General features: G+C 42.0%; 1 protein-coding gene across 1 annotated transcript in view; it reads left to right on the forward strand.

Moving 5' to 3' along the window:
• DLG2 (discs large MAGUK scaffold protein 2) overlaps positions 1-20,663 on the forward strand; it is a gene marked incomplete at both ends in the record, with an annotated part of 1,048,402 nt that overhangs the window by 12,624 nt on the left and 1,015,115 nt on the right. Inside the window, one exon of the mRNA XM_082337994.1 lies at positions 5,584-5,715. Within this exon, the coding sequence (XP_082194120.1) occupies positions 5,584-5,715 (132 nt within the window). The remainder of the gene's footprint in view (positions 1-5,583; positions 5,716-20,663) is intronic.

A 20,663-nucleotide genomic window follows, 5' to 3' on the forward strand; every position in this document is an offset into this window, starting at 1 on the left:
CTTTGTTTTGAGTCATCATCATTCAACATAACCTGGTCTGAGGAGTTTCAAAAATGGACCTTCTTGGAGACTGGTTTTGAATCAGTTTTATCTTTCTCATATAGTTTCAATTAATCCTGTTAGAAAAATCTTTTCTGATTTAATTATTGAAAATTCATAGATATTCCTAAATTATCTTCAGATCTAATATATTTAGTTCACCTAAATGATAAACGGTTTGAATAACGTTTGGGAGATATTTAGGAGAACTGTCTCCTGTATCTTATAGCTGTTCCCATAGACATCACATTGTGTGAACTGCCATGTGCAGGCATGGCTGTGTCATCCTCTGTCCCATACGGAGGCACAGTACGTATCAAAGACTTGTTCATCAACACAACTGTCTCCAGACCAGCAGAGCTGCAGTGCTTCAACTCTACTGGTACTGTACTTCAAGTGCTGCGCCAGGTAAAGCGATAAAATCTACAGAATTTGCCAGGTAAAGCGATAAAATCTACAGAATTGTTAGTTAGCTTGGGTTATTCGATAATCTCTTGGACAAGATACTGTAGGACCATAAACTCTCTGGTTTATCCTTAAAGAAATTTTTCTTATTATTGTATTGAGATTTAATGGTCGGACTTGATGATCTTAAAAGTCTTTTCCAACCTAAGTGATTTTATGATTCTATGTTTTGAGTATGATTTATTTAAACAAAACAGTAATGCATGTACTGTCTAGAATATATGTGATTTTTTGTAGGACTGTATCTTCTGAGTGGTTCTTGTCAAAGTTGTCTTTCAAAGCCAATAGGATCTGTTTAAAAATAGTGCCATAATATGCAAAGAAACAGTAAGAAAAACTAGAACTACGCCCAGCAGACTTCATGGGGCACAGGTGATATTTTCCGTGGCCTTTTGTTAGCAGATGCTGTGGTTTAACCCGGCAGGCAGCTAAGCACCACCCAGCCATTCAGTCACTCCTCCCCAGTGGGGTGGGGGAAAGAATTGAAAAAAAAAAAGGTAAAACTCATGGGTTGAGACAAAGACAATTTAACAGAGCAGAAAAGAAAGGGAAAATAATGATATGGTAAAAGAATATACAAAACAAGTGATGCACAATGCAGTTGCTCGCCACCTGCTGACCGATGCCCAGCCAGTTCCTGAGCAGCGGACCCCTGGCCAGTTTTTCCCTAATTTATATGCTGAGCATGACGCCATATGGTGTGGGATCTCCCTTTGGTCAGTTGGGGTCAGCTGTCCCAGCTGTGTCCCCTCCCAGCTCCTTGTGCACCCCCAGCCTCCTCGCTGGTGGGGTGGGGTGAGCAGCAGAAAAGGCCTTGACTCTGTGTAAGCACTGCTCAGCAGTAACGAAAACATCAGTATCTCATCATCAATGTTATTGTCATCCTAAATCCAAACCACAGCACTCTACCAGCTACTAGAAAGAAAATTAACTCTATCCCAGCTGAAACCAGGACAGCAGACAAAGGACCTACTCAGGATCAACACGGAGGCCCACAACTTGGAATATTAAATTGTCTGTTCATTAGATTTGTGGTCTTGCTTGAATTTGGTTTTGGTGTAGGCACTGCAGAATAGTGGTACCGTAGAACAAAGATTTCTTGGTTGCATTTATGATACACTCTGACTGTAAGGTACAGGACCTATTTGGGCTGCTACAATGAATTATGTGCTCCAGTGGATATTGTCCTCCCATACATACAGTGATCTGGTCCTTCATGAAAACCACCAGTCTGAAATTCTTCTTGGTGAGAAGAATGTGTGGGAATTCAGCTTCAGAAACTTTGGGTTTATTTGGGTGGCAGGGAATATGGTTCTTATTTGCCTATTGTGCTGCAGTCCAGGCAGTCAGTTCTTGCAGCTGAATATTATTTAAACTTTGTAGCTGTCCAACAGCCCCAAAAGGCAAAGTACTGGATGTCCTCGTCTGCTTTGGGTATAACTGGGAGTTGAAGATTGTTATCATCTTGGAGAGAGTACTTAGTATTCTTCAGACGTGCCATATTATTGTATTATTTCATATATCTGTTTGATTGTTGTGGTATGAATGTTGCGTGGCAGTGCTGAGCAGGATTATGCCCCATCATGCTGAATACCATACAAATCCATATGGAGATCTGGTCCCAAGTAATTTATAATCAGTAAAGTTTGACAACAAGGCTGAAAGTTGCTTTTCGAAAGCCTAACCTAGTGCCAAAATGACTGGATATTTGAATAGTCTCCATAAGCCCCTTGGTTTTTCAGGAGTGCTCCAGTAGCAGTGGTGACACAGCCCCTTCCCTGACATGCTAAAATACTCTTGGTCAAGATATGTTCCCAGTTGATACCAGAACATCAGTGGTGGCTTTCAGCAAGAGCAGGGCAGCCTGGGGGTGACTGGATCTCCCAGCACATGCAGCGCATCACAGGTTATTTGGAAAACTGGATATACCGCTACCGAGTGCGATTGCGCGGGGAAAAGCTGCAACTCCTCGCAGAAGCTTAGGGAAGGAGTAAAAATTAATGTATCCTATTAAAGCTAGAGAGGAAAATTAGTCAGGAAGATAATTACTTGATCTGGGATTTAGCCAGGATTTAGAGTTAACACCAGAACTGTGCTCTGTTGCTGGTTGTTCAGTTTGTAGAGTTTAGGACTTGGTTCGGGATCAACCAAAGGTAGGCTTTTTTCATCTTGATGAACTGGAAAACAATAATTTAAGTGAAAATAAGAACTCTGCTCATACCCCCAAAGGATGCTACATTTTTGTAGCTGTTTTTTAAAATAAGAACCATACACTTTAGGGAAGGAATGATTAATGAAGGAGGCGATGTCAGCATGCTTCACCAAGAGGCTAAGAAAGAATGAGTTGTAGGGCATCTCTTGTGTGGAGCCCAAAGGGAGGCAGGCATTCAAATCCCATTTTCCTGATTTCTCAGATAGAGAAAAGTGGGGAAAGTGTCCTCAGTACTGGATACTTTGCAGTGGTTGTCCACCACTCTCTGCTGCTTCACTTTAATATAAATAATCATATATTCATTGCATATGCCTGTCTGTATTGGGGGGAAGGTGAATGCCTGATTCCATCCCATGCTTTAAGCTATTAACTAATTATTTTGTAGAGGGGAGCCAGAACTCTCAGTATATAGACGAAAGCACAGGCGTCACAGGTGGGTCAGACACAGTCATGAGGTCAGTGAAAGGTATGACGTGATTGGCGTTTTCCAGGCAAAAGAAGCTGAGCTGACATGTAGAATTAGTCTTTATTCCCAGCCGTTTATTGGGAATAACTGAACTGAATTCTCTCAGTGCCAGGAGGCACACAAGGCGCGAACATCGTTCTTCCACTTCGATCGGGCTGCGGCTGCGTGCTGTGCCGCTTTCAACCTCCACCATCCGATGCCAGGTCGTTTTTGGACAACCCCGCTTTCTTCTTCCCTCTGGAGTCCACCCAAGGGCCACAGCGCAGTCTTCTGTCGTTTTTTTCCTCAGGACATGACCGATCCAGTTCCATCTCCTCCTCCTCACTTCGTTACTGATTTTCTCCATCCCTGCCATTTCTGATGCTCGTCATTTCTGCAACTTTTACTTTTTTTTTCTGGGAGGAGGTAGTTGGCCTCCTGCCCAACCCCCATGACTTGGAGGGCCAGTGGTTTTTCTGTCAGGGTGGCCTTCCCTTAGGCTGCGTTGGTTCGCGGCACCTTCTTCAATTTTATCCGGTGCACCCTCCAGAGAGGGATCCCCTATCCACCACCCAGGGGACGCGCCTTCTAGCCGTGCAGCCCCAGCCGAAGGATTTATTGGGAATACCCCAACCATATCCCACTTGGAGGCAGAACTTTGTTTCAAGGCTGTGCTTTTGGTTTGGGTGATCTGTGGTGGGAGCCCAGCCTGGGTGTTGTGACCTGGCCTTTAAAAGAGCTGATCCTTCTCTCTGGGGTTTCTAAGCAGGTCCTAAGCGCGCTGCTGGCTTTAGGTGGAAACAAGGCAGTTGCCTAACCCTTACCTGCCCCAGGGACAGCTCTCAGAGAAAGAAGGGGTTCCTCTTGGAGGCCCCCTTAAAGTGGGATTGCAGCAGAGAACTGTGAGCTCCTTCATTGTCTAAATGTCTACTCTGCTATAAAATGCTCCCTAATCTTCATATATATGTGATATATACATATATTTATATGTGTGTGCATATTTGTATACATTTAAATACCATTCCTTTTTATTCATTATGTTTTTCATTTCTCTGATAAAGTGCTTGTGACCAGACAGAATTTCTGTGAGGAGAAAGAAAAGAAACTGCATCTTCTTAAACATTAATCATTGATGAAATATTTCCCCCTTTTAATTTGAGAATGTTATCAACTTACAGAATACAAGTCGTGTCTCTGCCCCTACTGTGAACTCGCCTAACTGTCACACCACAAGGCCCACGCTACAGGGATCATCTTCAAAATCCTTGGATGAACAAAGACGATCAATTTTTACATAGTGAAAAAGAAGTTTTCTTTCAGTTATTTAGAAAAAAGAATGATAAAATCAGTCTGTTTTGCCTTTCCAAGCCTTTTTATTGAGTTTAATCTAACTAAAGAGTCTGAACCTCTCCTGATAATGAAGCTTGCGTTGAACTCCACTGTAAGAGATTTAGATTGAGGCACTTGTTTCACTATAATCATTAATTTGTATTTTTTTTACTGTTTGGTACTCTTATTGCAAACTTGGTGGCAATATAATTACAAAAGTGTGTGCAGATATCTCAGTGTCATATACATATGTGTGTGGACATTTCTGTGAGCTAGTTAGGATGGGGAGGAGGAAAGGTGAAGTCTGATTCTCCATTTTCCTCTATTTTCTTATATGTAAGATGGTGATATTTGGATTTCATACAATTTTATACGTATGTCACTCAGACTCTTGGCAAATGGCTACACAAAGATAATAGCAGTAGGAGAAACAGAGAGCTCTCTTTCTCTGGACTCTTACAGAAAGGCTGGCTTGCTACATTTGAGCCAACACATGAATGGAAGTCTGCTCTCAAAGTCTCATTTTTACCAAAGAGGTAGATAGCAATTTTGTGTAGTGAGGGAACAGAAAAAAAAAAAAAACAACCACCCCCTTGGACACCTGCCTTTCAGATACACATTTGCTATTCAGAGAACAGAGAATTGAGTGCTGCAGGTGCCAAGCAAACACTTTCATGTCTTCTCTGAATATGTTTTAAGGCCAGTTTTCCTGCATGGGTATCCATAATGGTTATTGTCTATAATTTTGAGGCTTCTGCAAATTGTAATTTGGTCCAAACCCCATAGCTTCCAGCTGGTTTTGGATAAAGGAAGGTTGAACACTTGTTGTAGATGGCATTCAAAAGATCATTTTCCCTTGCAGGGAGATCTCAGACACGCAGTAATCTTCCTGGTTTGGTGTTGGGTTAATCCCTCCGTTTTGCCTATGTTGCTCATGGCATACAGATAACGACAGAGTGCAACAAAATTGTTGTAAATATTCCTTACATGTGTGAACAATGCCTTTAGAAATGTGGAGTTAATATTTGAGCGTTTAAATACTTTCCAGAGCCAATAAAAGACTTTTTTTTTTTTTGTACTTGTTCATTTTTAGACACTGACCGAGCTTTAGTGCTGCTGGAAGAATATTGTAAAAAACTAAGGAAACCAGAAGAGCAACAACTGAAAAAAGCCATCAGAAAGGTGATGGGCATCTTTAAGAGCAGCTTGTTTCAGGCACTTCTAGGTAGGTACCAATATTTAACACTAGATGTATGCTCTTGAAGGCCAGAACTAGGTCGGACCTAGTAACTTTCTCATTGGTCACTATTTAATTTGTGTTTACAATGGAACAGTTGAGATGATCCTTCCAGGTCCTCTGGGGGGAAACTTGTCGTCCTGATATTTCTAAGGTACTTTCTTATTTATAGTGAAAGAGTAACAAGTACTCACGCAAGGTAAGGCATCGAATGGTTATTCCTAAACCTTTCTGCTTTCCTTTGTTTAATGGAAGTTACTGAACCAGAGTAAGATATAACTGATTATGCAAAGTTGAAGATGAAGCCATCTCCACACAGGTAAATGGCTAAAGTTTCATTGATTTCACTGGCACCAAGTAGCATCTAAAATCTGTGTCTTTTGCATTATGTTTTTGTGAAAAGTGTCAGCCAAAGAAACTCAGAAATAACTCAAGAAAAATGCTTAAGGACACAGTGAAACTTTGGCAGAATGTTCCCATCCATATGATGTCTCAGTGGTCAAATAGACATGCTGGTGGATCTCTCAGTCTTTCTTCCATTTACTTGAAGGTCCCTGTTTCACCTTGTAAATGATGGTACTTGTCAAAATTGAGCACTTGGTGTTTTGGAGCTTTATATAAAATAACCTCCAGAAGTTATTATATATAATGTTTTCAAGGTCATGAATGTACCCGTGTGCTGTAGCATCTCCGTTGTCCCTTGTGCCGTGCCGTGCCTGTGCTGCCAGTCATGGGAAGTGGTGACAGTAACTGTGCATCACCCTTGCTCTACCTCCCTCTGCCCTCTTGCTCACGTTGCATTGGCCCCTCGGTGTTTTATTCCTTCGCAACCATCTGTAAGTTTTGTGCACAACTAGTCCGAAGGGCACATTTCTTAACACAAATGATGTTTGTGGAAGCACATGTGCCTTCAAGTTATGGTTGTTTGAAGCCAGAGTACCAGTTGTGCTCATTGCAGAGCTACAATCAGTAGCAGTTAGAAAAAAACCTTGATTATACATCATAAAAGTAGAAGCACATCCATACTGCACTATTACTGTGAAGATGATGGAGGTCCAGGAAAAGTTTCAGTAGTTTCTGTAGCATTTATGAAAAATGTATGTTACCAGTCTCTAACATTTCCTGCAAATGGAAGTAATTCATGTCAATGCTGTTTTACTTGTAATTTCTCTCAGCTTCTTTAAAGTGATTAGCTTTATTTTATAAATGCTACGTAATTTTTAATTGCCGTGTACTCTTTAAAAAAGGAAATAGATTCATAATTGAATGGTATTTACCAAATAGTTATAAATAGATTTGAACTAAAGAATGAAAAAAGATGGGACGTTTCTATATTATTTTTGTGAAGATAGCTATGGGTATACAAGTTTGTGCTGAAGAAATGCACAAGTCACAGAAGTGACGTTAGCTGTACATTTACTTCTGCAATACTTTGAAGTAATCCTTCAAAGTCTTCTAACAACATGTGTGCTTTGTGTGGGGCTACACTGCAATATTTGTTGATGTATTACATACGCCAGAAATGAAAAAGTGATTATAGCTACATTCAGGTTGAATCCAAAGAATAAATGAAATCTTTTGATTGCCACAATAGCAGATTGAGGAGTGTGGCATTACAGAAGTTAGATAGCATTTTAATTTGTAGGCCTGTGGATGTCTTTTTTCTTGTTCTTAAATGCTTCTTTTTATAAAAGAGATTGAGGAATTACAAGACGTGTTCAAAGTCTCTCATTATTACATTTGGTTTGCTATTTGGTTGGTCTAGGTTGTGGAATAATACGAAAGAGTGACCTCTCATCAGTATTTTAAGTGTGGTTGATGATGTTATTACACAATCAGTAATGAGGTTCCTGCATAATCAGTATTTCAAAAAACCCCACTTCTGTGACAACTGTTTTAGCTTCCCGTCATAGTTTCTTCCATTCACCTATAAATCAGACCACCATACAAAGAAATACCTAAGGCAGAGCTTCTGGTCTCTTTTTACGTTCTGTATTGCTAATGTTCCTTTGTCTTTTATATTTACAGAATGTCTAATGGTCTTGAAAGCGTCCATTTTTGAATGCCAAATCTTGATTAGACTTAGTTTTCAGAGTCTGACTGTTCATTAGTTTCCAAAACTTGATCTCATTTACAATTGTCAAGCATTGATTTTACCCAGAATTGATTGACCTTTTGAATATTTAGGCTGTAACTGCTAATGAAAAATGTGATTTTTGTACAGAATCATTAACCTGGATGCAGAAGTGCACATTCCTACCAGGTGTAAAGTTAATGTAATTTTCTGTGTCAGATTTGGGTTTTGTACGTCCTACAGCTATAGTAGAATTTGATTCCTTTATGAATAAATGCAGCTGTTGTAACCATCCCTGTCCTTTATGTGAGTGTTCAGTTCTCATTGACTTCCAAAAAGCTCTAAAAATCTGTAGGATTTCTTTAGATTGAGTATAACTTGAACCAATGAAGAAGAGTAAATATGGTTAGAGGCACCTAAGCTTAAGTGTTGTCTAGTTCCTTTTGTTCTCAAATTTATGTTTGTGTGATTGTGTTTGAACTTGGGCTCTCAATGCGCACGTGATTGTTTTTATCTTCAATGTGTTTCATAAATATTAACTGTTGACTGCTGCACAAGGGAGTAACATGAGAAAAATGAGGATTCAATAGTTTTCATACGTATATTCTACACATGCAAGAAGTGACTACAAATATTGAAGTAAAAGATCTGTAAGTGATTTACAGAAGATTATTGAAGGATTGTCCTTTTACATTTTAATTTGGGTTCAAAAGCATCTTCTTCTCCCTTCGGGCTGTTCTTGTTGCTGGACTTCTTGCTCGAGTCGCTGTGTTTGGTTACAGCTGAGTTAGTTGCTAAGAGGCACATTTTCAAAGTGACATGTGGAGCTGCTGTCTCTGGTGTCCCATTTACTCTCCCGTGGCCCAAACACAATGCTTTGAAAATTCAGCCCTAAGAGGAAGGAGGAGGAGAAACTCTTCAGAAGGAGCGTGCAAGGGGAAGAACCCGTATTTAGATATTGACATTACTCTTAAGTTAATTCCTAACTATTTTCACCAGAAGGATTGTACCAATCCTTCTATGTGCGGTGAGGAGTTATGGTACTGTGGTTATTACGAGCTCGTGAGGATTTTTGCTTTTTGTAGGGTCATCTGTAGCTAGATGATAATAAAATCACAGGGTGCTCTCAGATTGTAGCACATGTCATTCTGATGTGAACATTTATTTTTTGAAAACCCTGCAAGGAAGAGGAAATGAAACCTGCAGAAATCCAAAGGCCTCGTTTGTTGGGATTGTCTCATAACGGGGCATCTTGGAGGCACTGTGCAGAGATAAAGAAGGAAAACCAGGAAAGAAAGTAATAGTAGTCATCTGGACATGTCAAAACAACCAAACAGTTGGGTTTTTTTAATGAAACTTAATCAGTTTTTATAATGCAATACATAGTTTAGTACAATTAATTTCTAAAAACCTCTGCTATATATTTGTCTAGCCTTCATTTCATTAAGAAAAGTGCATGATTTTACAGCTTAGAAGGCTGTTCTGTGGAATGAGAATGGATGAAAGAGGTTTATGTCAGGGTTGGGGTTTATTTTTTGTAGATACATCTCTATAAAACATCATTTTGTTTCTAGCAGGAATTAAAGTGCCACAAATAGCTGTAATCATCTTACGCAGTATTAAGTAAAACCTAATCTCAATAGGTTTTTCTAAAATTCGGATAAACCCAATCTGCATTGGATGACGTATTTCCTGAGGACTTTGAAACCATGTCTTCTGGTTTTTTCTCATGCTTGCGTAACTTTGCCTGAATTTTAAAATGGCATATTTTCAACTAAAATCTGCACCACCCCGTGTTTTTTTTTTTTGGTATTGTACCATTCCTGCAAAATAATGTGGGTGTTATAAAACTGCCTGTCTTAAAAATTACTGTAGTAAACATTACTGTAAAGCTTACAGAATTTACTGGTCATCTGTGCCGCAGCCTGTATTTAGCGATTAATTTTGTGTTTTCAGTAAGAGGGGTTTTTTAGACTACCTCATTCAGCTCACTTTTAAATAAGCCCTGTTATAACAATCCATTTTAAAAGAGCGATAATGTCTTTTAAACCAAGTCAAAAAGGAAGTCAGGTTATTCTTCTGCAATCACATATTACTCTTCTATTAAAAGTTTGTATAAATTAAGTTTATTAACTCAGTAGTGTTATATTAGTATCCAGACTTCCAGGAATCTAGTTATGTCTTGCGATCCTTCATGTTACTGGAGAATGCTATAGGACAGATGGGGTATATAAGAAGGACATAAAATATAGCCATTTGAGAGAGCCAAAGCAAGTCCCCCTTTGCTTTCATTATTTTAGGATGTACATATCAAAAAATAGAATAGCCATTGACAAATGCAAATGTTTAGTATAGCAAGCATGAAGCAAGTCAAGAGCTTCATTTCCTATGGATTTGTCTTTGTTTGTTTGACTTTGGTGTCTACAAAGCTGTGAGCTGTGACTGAAACTCCCCTTTGCACTCAGGGCAATGGTTAAATTTCAGGCTAGTTTAGATATGAAAGAAACTGGAGAGGAACCTATCATAGAAGTAATGATGGGATGTTGAAACATGCACCTGTGAGAAAAGGAAAACACTAAGAATGAAAAATAGGAAAGATTTTGATAGACGTAGCCATGCATGTCAACCAAGAATAATATAAAAAAGTCCCCCCATTTGTAGGCTTTAATGCTGAGAAGAATAATTATGCCGTTGAGCATATAGAGAGAAGAATTTAGAGGCAATTAATAGAAAGACAAAGAATTTGTTTAGGCATGTTGTGTTTAAGGAGAAACCCTTTAAATAGTGACAGAAGGAAATTTGAGACTAGAGGAAAGGAGGTGGGTCAGGACTAGGGAATAGATGTGTGAACAGCAGGATAAATGGTGAGAAAAGCAGACCTGCAACACAGTCCTGGGCTGGAGATGGAGCCTGCACCAAAGCAGGCGTTGAAGAACGATTATAGATGTCAGAGGAAAAGTCAGGATCATGCAACACCTCAAAAATCCAGTGCTATCCATAAACAGTAATGCTGGCCTTCGGTGTTAAAAAGCTTATGAGATCTGCACAAAAGGCATTGAAACAATCTATAAAATAGCTCCAGTTGTTATTGTCTGCTTCTATGATCTGTCTTTAAGAAACACTGAAGTGATATTTTCAGGCTTTTCTCCACAACCACCAAGACCTCTTTTCTACTTCTTCCTTTGAACGTGAGATTCGATATTCATGAGACCACAGAAAACAAGACGATGCCAAATTTCACAAGGCTCCTGATAGAGCTGCTAGAATTCAGGGTATCAAAACGGGGAACGTGATTGACAATCACCTTTCTGAGGCGATGGTGGCCCTTGCTAGTACCGATCTTTATCAAGCCACAGGAGGAAGCATGTTTCAGCACTTAGTGCTGTGTCAGTGTTTCAGGGACCAAAAGGATATTAAATGAATTGCTATACTGGGAAACCTTTCAATAGGAAAGCATAACTGGGTGTTATCTGTTCAAACTTGCCAAGCTTGCTCTTGGTAGATGTTTTTAGCCCACTTACGTGTTCGGCACGCTTAGCTACTTACAGTGCTCCTGAACGTAAGGTCACTGATCTCATATGTCATTGTTCTCTGGGCTTAATCTCAGTGAGCTGGTTTCTGGTCATGTCAGGCTATTTCACCTCCTGTAATGATACTGAATTCCTCGGGAGTTAATCCTGTGGAGCCAAGCCTGCGCCTGGTCCGGCATTCACAAAGTCGATAGAGAAAAACTCCCATTGAGAAAAACTCACATTGATCATGTGTTGGAGTGATTCTTCCAGAGATTTATATTCAGACCTTCCCTGACTGAGAAATAAAGATTCTTCTATAGCTGTATCTAAAAATATTGAAACCCTTTCTGACTATTAGAAATGTCAAGGAGCAAAAGAAATGTGCAAAAACCCTTCAGTGCTCTGTCACATTTGAGAAGCACTCAAATGACATCTCTGACAATGGGGAAGCCTGTTATTACTCCGCAGAGTCCTACTTTCCCAAACTGGCATCTGTCTTTGTTGCGGCATAAATTACAGCAGAACTGAAATTTAAATTCAAGGGCAGCTTTTGTTTTGCCTGAAGACAGCTGCAGCTGCTTTTATTCTTGAAGTCCAATTCTCTTAGTAAGCAAATTTGTGCTTTCTCTCCAAAGAGCTAAAGGTAGCAGTGCTAGATCTTTGGGATGGTTTGAAGCTGTGTGATTTTTTTTTTTACAAGCTGGGGGCTGGATTGCAGCCAGCTCGAGGAACTAACCCTCGCGGTTCTCCAGTGAAAGTCTGGTCACACAGAGTGAACCATTTGTTCCAAAAAAAAAAAAGACAGATCTAATGTAACTGGTTTCCTGTGGATTCTGGCCCACTGCTGTTTTTGCTTCCCTGGCAGTCCAATTTTCCCTGCAGTACCGTCATTTCTCTCCGTCTCTTCCAGCTCTCCCCACCCCACGGTACCTGCAGATCCTTTGGAGGAGCTGAGGCTTCTTCACTTCTATCAGGTTGCATTGACATTGGGCGGAGGGTTCAAAGTTAGTTGGTGAGAGCTGGCAGACAGATGCGCATGCAGGAAAAGGACAGACAGACATCACATTACTATAGGGAAATCAGGCAGAAGATATCCAGAGAGGGGAGTTTCACTGAGGTCTGAAGTGTTACCCAGTCTTTCTTAGTTGTGTCTGTGATGGAGGAGCTGAAATATTTCTGTATCTCTGAAAATCTCAGAATTGCTTTTGCCTTTGGGACTTACTGGGTGTTACAGTGATGCCTTACTGGTTAGAGATGAGGAGCAAATAGAGCCAGGGCATGGCGCTCCCTGTTCTTGCTGGCCAACCTGGAGATGTGAGTAGCCCTCCCACAACAACTTCTTAATATTAAAGTAATTTGGTTATCTTCCACCTTGAGAGGTGTGTGTGCGAAGATGTGGGAATCTTGCGTGGGTACCCCAAGTCGTTTTTTGTTTGAAAGAATTTAAATATTAAAAGCTTGCGAATTACCGGGAAAGACCTCAACCCAAAAGCAAAGCTCTGATGCCTCTTACATTTTTGGGAATTTTGATTGGGATCTCATCCTTGCTGTTGACCTTTTCCTTAAAGAATAACACAAAAATGCTGGATATGAATGTTGATGGACTCTGAAAAATTCAGAATCCCAGCCCAGGTCTGTATTTAGATCCTCAGCCTATCTGTGTACAAGAAGAAACAGATTACAGCACTGATACAACCCAGGTAATACGTAATCACTTGTAATCCTAATGCAACCCTCTGCTCATGGTTTGCTGCCTTTTAACCAATGCATGACAGCGTTTCCATCTCAGACAAGGAATTCAGAAGCTTTGTGGACTTTTGTGGAAATGCAAAAGCTGTGCATTGGAAATAAACCATTTTTGAGATGAGTTTTTAATATGAGCAATGTGATAATTGTTGAGCTTGTTAGCTTTTAATATCCAGCAAGGAATAAAAGCCGTTTTTTGTTCCTGTAGTGTTTTTTTTTAAAGTGTGTCTTGTCCATATGGATTCCGTGTATAATTAGAACTAATAAAATGCAGTTGCAGCAGCTGTTGCTATGTGGCTGCTGTCCCAGTGCGAAGCTTTTCTTTCTCTTTGCATTAAGTAGGAATAGCCCTTTATTATTGGTTTGTGATGAGAACTAGAGACAAATTATTAAGAGATGCATTTAGATAATCTGGTTTTATTTTGAATAATGCATTCTCCTTTTTCAAGCTGAGAACAATGAGATAGATGATTTTTTGGGGCATTAGATAAAGAAAGAGTGGATTTATATCTTGCTAATGTAGTTTGTACATCTACTAATAAAATGGAAGAGAATAATCTGGAGCAAGCTGTTCCATCAGTAATCCCAATGTTTATTTATGTCTCTAAAATAGCAGCGCTGTTCTCCCTCTCTAATGTTTTGGTCTGCAGAGTCATTTATAGGCTAGACTGTGATGTGATTTTTGTTTAGTGAATGTAGCTTTTTAAGAAACTGCATGGTAATTTTGAAATCACAGAAACATTTTATCCTTGAAGAGTGTTACACCTTACAGTTTTAAAAGCTGTTATAAATGAGCCAAATCTGTTGCCTGGTGCCACCTCCGTGGCTCTTCTGGAATCTCAGGACTCTTTTTCTTAACCCTGCGCTTCCAGTGTCATGGGAGTCAGTGAAAAACACTGATTTAAGTGATTTAAGTGCCACTGGGATTGAGCACTGAGTAGTAAGATGCGTGAAAGTAAACTAGTTAATCCTACATATACATATATGTGTATATTTGTGTATATATATACACACATATATATAATAATTATATATTACCACAGGTAACTGTGGGTATCGTATTTATCTCAGACTTCTACTGTAGTGTGCTCAGGTGTGATTCTGTACTTTGGAGCTCTGTTGGGTATTAAAATATGTCTTGACAAGAAATACTGCAGACTGTGTTGTTCCTTCCCCTTGTGTGTTTATTCTGTCGTGTGGTCTATTTTCTGTGACTGCGTTTGGGCTGTGTCACCCTGATCTGCCACTGAGATAATTACCAGCTCTTTTCAAAGAAGACTGAATTTATGTCTTTCATTTGTTCTTTCCTGCCTCCATTTTGTCATCGTAGTTGTGTGGTTTTGAATTTCTACTGATGTAGTTGATTAAGGCATTATTGCATAAAATCCCAGGCATTAGAAATAGAAAATAGCTTTTATAATAATTATCATTACGTTATGTTACACAGAAATTATGTGGTATTTCAAAATGTGAAAAGAAGAGAATTAGGTCTGTGGTCAGAGGTAGGGCAGTGCTATAACTAAGGTAGCTTCTGCGAACTGAATTCAATTCCTGTATGTACATACAGTGTGATACTTCTTTATTTGACCTCAGACTGTTTTCCTTCAAAAATCCTGCTTCATTCAGTATGCAGAAGGGGCAGGACTCAGCTCATGAGCAAGTATTTAATCCATTGCTTTCCCATCATTATTTACTGTGTGATGAGGTGACTGTAGTTCTGTGCTATGGAGGTGGTGCTGAAGCCCTGAGAAATAGAGGTAAAAATATCTTATATTTTAAATACTTTATACTTCAAATATTTTAAAGGCCTGGTTGGAGGCACTTCTGACCTGATACATCACCACATACACCACTGTTGATGTCTGACCACAGGTCCAGCTGCAACAGGGAGTATCACTATGCCAGCAAGACTGTCCCAATGTCTCATTTTGGGCACTTAAAACATGAGGATCATCTGATGGGTGATCACTTTGGAAAAATACAGTGTACGTGACTTCCCGACCATCACTGAGACTCTCTGTAGGAGTCAGAGGTAGGATCTAATTCCTGGGGTGGCATTTAATGCTCTTAAGCTAAAGAACCTACAAGAAATCTTCTTATCACGCTCAGCCTTTCAGCTCCTGAGGTATATGGTGCAGGGGTTGCTCAGACAGCTTCCCCAGAGCAGGCCCATACTGAATAAAGTGTCCGAGCAGAGAGGAAAACGGTATGTGACCATATACTTAAATTGTGACACTTTCTAACTTTGGGAGTTACCTTTACGACCTTATCAGTGTTTTGATGTTAATTTTACATGGTGGTTTCCTAGACTTTAAGGATAGTAAGAAGAGCTTCTCATCGCAAATTCCATTGTGTGATGATATTGATAACACACATGTTTTAAAGCGAGGTCAAAACTGTCAGACACTTCACACCAGCCTTCGCTGCTTAGCTAATGGTGATGCTGACACCACCAAAGGTACTGTTTCCTTTCTCTTAGATCTGTTTTTTGTCCCAATGTCCCAATAGTTAGATGGTTTAGATGAATGAGACAATTTTCTTCTGCAAAATAAGTGTTTTGAAGGCATATTTCTTGGAGGTGCTGGGATTGGGGTCACCATCATTTTTTATGTGCTGCTGATAATGGAAATGTCAGAGCAGATGGTGTTGGAGCGGCTTTGCTCAGGGGACTCGCTTCCAGATTCTGACCCTGCCATTGCCTTGCTGCGTGCCCTGGGCCGGTCCTCTGCCTCCACTGCAGATGGGTGGGGATGTGGCTCAAGTGTGCCCTTGTTGCCTTCTCCCACCAAAATTCTGGTTATATATATATATATATATATAAATATATGTGTGTAAGTATATATATATTTACATACAAATTGCATATATTCACAATATTACGTGTGTATGTATACCTACACATATATATATACACATACATGATATAATTGCATATTTTTACATATATATACATTTATATATATGAATGCTCATTTTCATCAGGGAATTTGTTAGGAGGTTCGCTGGCTTCCGAGAATCCAAGTACCTGCAGGTAGTAGGAGGAATTGTTGTAGGGGAGTATCTTTCAAAACAGATAGTAATTAGATAGCAGGAGAAATCTGACCTAATTACAGTGAGACAGAGGGATAGATACAGAGTTGCATTGTGTACTGGATATTTTCTCCCAAGTCTTGCTTTTTCTTGATTTATTTTTAATCTCTGGTGTTGAACTGCAATATAGAACTATAACTTCATTCTTTTTCTTCTTTAACTTCTAAAACCAAAAGACCGCTCTGTTATTTTTCTCGTCATCGTTTCATACCCAGCCTGCCTTCTGAGGATTTACCAGTGCGTTTTGGTGTGGTAAACTGAATTTCTCATGTTTGTTTAGTTATTTTTTCCTTATAAGCAATTAATTTATGTTTTAAGTTTTGTAAATACAATTTGGAAGAAAATAAATATTCTTGGAAAAAAGTAACTTTGATCCCTTTAAAGTTGAAGTAGTCAAACCCTTTCTCTAAATAAAGTTTAGAGTGACATCTTGTGGTAACATTGATTTCAAATATACATATCTGTTGGTATTACGGACAGTGATCCATCCAAGGGGTTGACTAGGGAGAACCAGTCAGCCCCACGCATTACAACGGCCACTGGTAAGAAAAAAAGAAGGGTAATTGTCATAGGTGACTCCCTTCTGAGGGGAACAGAGGGCCCGATCTGCCGACCGGACCCATCCCATAGGGAAGTCTGCTGCCTCCCTGGGGCAAGGATAAGCGACATTACCAGCAAGCTCCCTAGGCTGGTAAAATCGTCCGATTATTATCCACTATTGGTTGTTCAGGTTGGCAGTGATGAGGGAGCTGATAGAGGCACAAAGACGATCAAAAGGGACTTTAGAGAACTGGGGCGATTACTTGAAGGATCAGGAGCGCAGGTAGTGTTTTCCTCCATCCCGTCGGTAGGCGGGAGGCGTACGGAAAGGAACAGGAAGACCCAGCTCATTAACACGTGGCTCAGAGGCTGGTGGCAGCGGTGGAATTTGGAGTTTTTCAGTCATGGGGCAGTTTACATGGCGCCAGGCCTGCTGGAGTCAGATGGGGTTCACCTGTCGCAAAGGGGGAAAAGGATTCTGGCTCAGGAGCTAGCAGGCCTCATTGAGAGAGCTTTAAACTAGATGCGAAGGGGCAAGGGGATAAAACCAGGCTTGCTAGGGATGAGCCTAGGGGTGGCATGCCTGTGTTGGAGAAGAGATCAATAGCCCAACTGAAGTGCATTTACATCAATGCACGCAGCATGGGCAATAAGCAGGAGGAGCTGGAAGCCATTGCGTGGCAGGAAAACTATGATGTGGTCGCCATCACGGAAACATGGTGGGATGACTCACACAACTGGAGTGCTGCAATGGATGGCTACAAGCTCTTTAGAAGGGACAGGCAAGGAAGGAGAGGTGGTGGGGTAGCCTTGTACGTTAGAGAGTGTTTTGATTGTCTAGAGCTCAACGAAGGTAATGATAAGGTTGAGTGCTTATGGTGGGAGTCTGTTACAGACCACCCAACCAGGATGAGGAAACAGATGAAGTATTCTACAAGCGGTTGGCTGAAGTCTCACAACCTCTAGCCCTTGTTCTCGTGGGAGACTTCAACTTACCAGATATCTGCTGGAAATAAAACACAGCAGAGAGAAAGCAGTCTTGGAGGTTCCTGGAGTGTGTGGAAGATAACTGCCTGACGCAGCTGGTAAGCGAGCAACCAGGGGAGGTGCCCCGCTGGACCTGCTGTTTACGAACAGAGAGGGCCTGGTGGGCGATGTGGTGTTCGGAGGCTGTCTTGGGCTCAGCGACCATGACGCAATAGTTTTCGATTCCTGGAGAAGTAAGGAAGGGGGTCAGCAAAACCGCTACCCTGAACTTTAGAAGGGCAGACTTTGGCCTGTTTAGGAGTCTGGTTAGCAGAGTCCCTTGGGAGGCCGTCCTGAAGGGCAAAGGAGTCCAGGAAGGCTGGATGTTAGTCAAGAAGGAAGTCTCAAAGGCGCAGGAGCAGGCCGTCCCCATGCGCCGCAAGTCGAGCAGGCGGGGGAGAAGACCGGCCTGGCTGAACAGAGAGCTTTGGCTGGAACTCAGGATAAAAAGGAGAGCCTACCGCCTTTGGAAGAAGGGGCAGGTGACTCAGGAGGACTACAAGGATGTTGTGAGGTTATGCAGGGAGAAGATTAGAAAGGCAAAGGCCCAGCTAGAACTTAAACTGGCCACTGCCATTAAAGATAATAAAAATGTTTCTACAAATATATCAGTGACAAAAAGAGGGCCAGGGAGAATCTCCCTCCTTTGTTGGATGCAGAAGGTAACCTGGCCACAAAGGATGAGGAGAAGGCTGAGGTGCTTAATGCCGCCTTTGCCTCAGTCTTTAATAGTCAGACTGGCCATCCTCGGGGTTTTCAGGCCCCTGAGCTGGGAGATGGAGATAGGATGCAGAATGAAGCCCCGGCTGTCGAAGAGGTGGCAGTCACCGACCTGCTCCTCCACCTGGATGCCCACAAGTCCATGGGGCCAGACAGGATCCACCCAAGGATACTGAGGGAGCTGGCAGAGGAGCTTGCCAAGCCACTCTCCATCATTTATCAGCAGTCCTGGTCAACCGGGGAGGTCCCAGATGACTGGAAGTTAGCAAATGTGACGCCCCTCTACAAGAAGGGCTGGAAGGAGGATCCGGGGAACTACAGGCCTGTCAGCCTGACCTCGGTGCCGGGGAAGGTCATGGAGCAGATCATCTTGAGTGCCATTATGCAGCAAGTGCGGGACAACCGAGGGATCAGGCCCAGCCATCATGGGTTTATGAAAGGGAGGTCCTGCTTCACTAACCTGGTCTCCTTCTATGACAAGGTGACCCGCTTAGTGGATGAGGGGAAGGCTGTGGATGGTGTCTACTTGGGCTTTAGTAAGGCTCTGTCTCCCACAGCATTCTCCTGGAGAAGCTGGCTGCTCACGGCTTGGATAAGTGCACTCTGCGCTGGGTTAAAAACTGGCTGGACGGCCGAGCCCAGAGAGTGGTGGTGAATGGAGTCAAATCCAGTTGGCGGCCGGTCACGAGTGGTGCTCCCCAGGGCTCAGTGTTGGGGCCAGTCCTGTTCAACATCTTCATTGATGATCTGGATGAGGGGATTGAGTGCACCCTCAGTAAGTTTGCAGATGACACCAAGTTGGGTGGAAGTGTCGATCTGCTGGAGGGTAGGAAGGCCCTACAGAGGGACCTGGACAGGCTGGGTCGTTGGGCCGGGGCCAATTGCATGAGATTCAACATGGCTCAGTGCTGGGTCCTGCACCTCGGTCACAACAACCCCATGCAACGCTACAGGCTGGGAGAAGAGTGGCTGGAGAGCTGCCTGGCTGAAAAGGACCTGGGGGTGTTGGTCGACAGCCAGCTGAACATGAGCCAGCAGTGTGCCCAGGTGGCCAAGAGGGCCAATGGCATCCTGGCTTGTATCAGGAATAGTGTGGCCAGCAGGACCAGGGAGGTGATAGTGCCCCTGTACTTGGCATTGGTGAGGCCGCACCTCGAGTCCTGTGTTCAGTGTTGGGCCCCTCACTCCAAGAAGGACATCGAGGTGCTGGAGCGTGGCCAGAGGAGGGCAACGAAGCTGGGGAAGGGTCTGGAGCACAAGTCTTATGAGGAGCGGCTGAGGGAGCTGGGGTTGTTTAGCCTGGAGGAGGCTGAGGGGAGACCTTATTGCTCTCTACAACTGCCTGAAAGGAGGCTGTAGCGAGGTGGGGGTCGGTCTCTTCTCCCTAGTAACAAGTGATAGGATGAGAGGAAACGGCCTCAAGCTGCGCCAGGGGAGGTTTAGGTTGGATATGAGGAAAAACTTCTTCACTGAAAGGGCAGTCAGGCATTGGAACAGGCTGCCCAGGGCAGTGGTTGAGTCCCCATCCCTGGAGGTATTTAAAAGAAGGGTAGACGTGGTGCTCGAGGACATGGTTTAGTGGTGGGCTTGGCAGTGCTGGGTTAACGGTTGGACTCGATGATCTTAAGGGTCTTTTCCAACCTTAACGATTCTATGAATCTATGATTTTATTTTGCCCACAGTAAGCGTAGTGTTTTCTGTTTCAAAATGTTACAGATTGCTTAGCAGAAGCCTATAATGACTTCTGAGTATCACTAGGGCTTTTGTGAGATCAGAGAAAACATTGCTATGTGGTGTAAGGGTCCTACAGGTATGCTTTATCTTTTACTGCATGAAGTTTATCCCATGAATACCTGTGAGTTCTCAGTGTTTTGAACTCCAATTCAGGATGTTTTAATGCTCTTGCAGCCGTTGATTATCTTTTGGAATTGCTCAAAAAGTTTCAACTAGCCGTGATGCCGGAGCAAGCAGGAGCACACCTCTCAGCAACATCTGTTTGTGCTAATTCCTTATCTGTCCAAAGATTTGCTTAGTTTTAGGTAAAGATAAATATGTCCAGGAAGCTAGCACAGAGGATTTGTCAACATAGAAATGAGTAAGCCCATTTAAGATCTGTATTGCAGTTGTGTGGACGCTCTCTGCCTATGGATCAGCCCCCAAGGTACTAGGTGGTGTAAATGCTCCAGCCACAGACCTCCTCCAAATGCCCAGCATGTGCTCAGACTACA

The sequence above is a fragment of the Platalea leucorodia genome, assembly GCF_965183815.1.
Source record: "Platalea leucorodia genome assembly, chromosome: 2".
In the NCBI taxonomy this organism is placed as follows: domain Eukaryota; kingdom Metazoa; phylum Chordata; class Aves; order Pelecaniformes; family Threskiornithidae; genus Platalea; species Platalea leucorodia.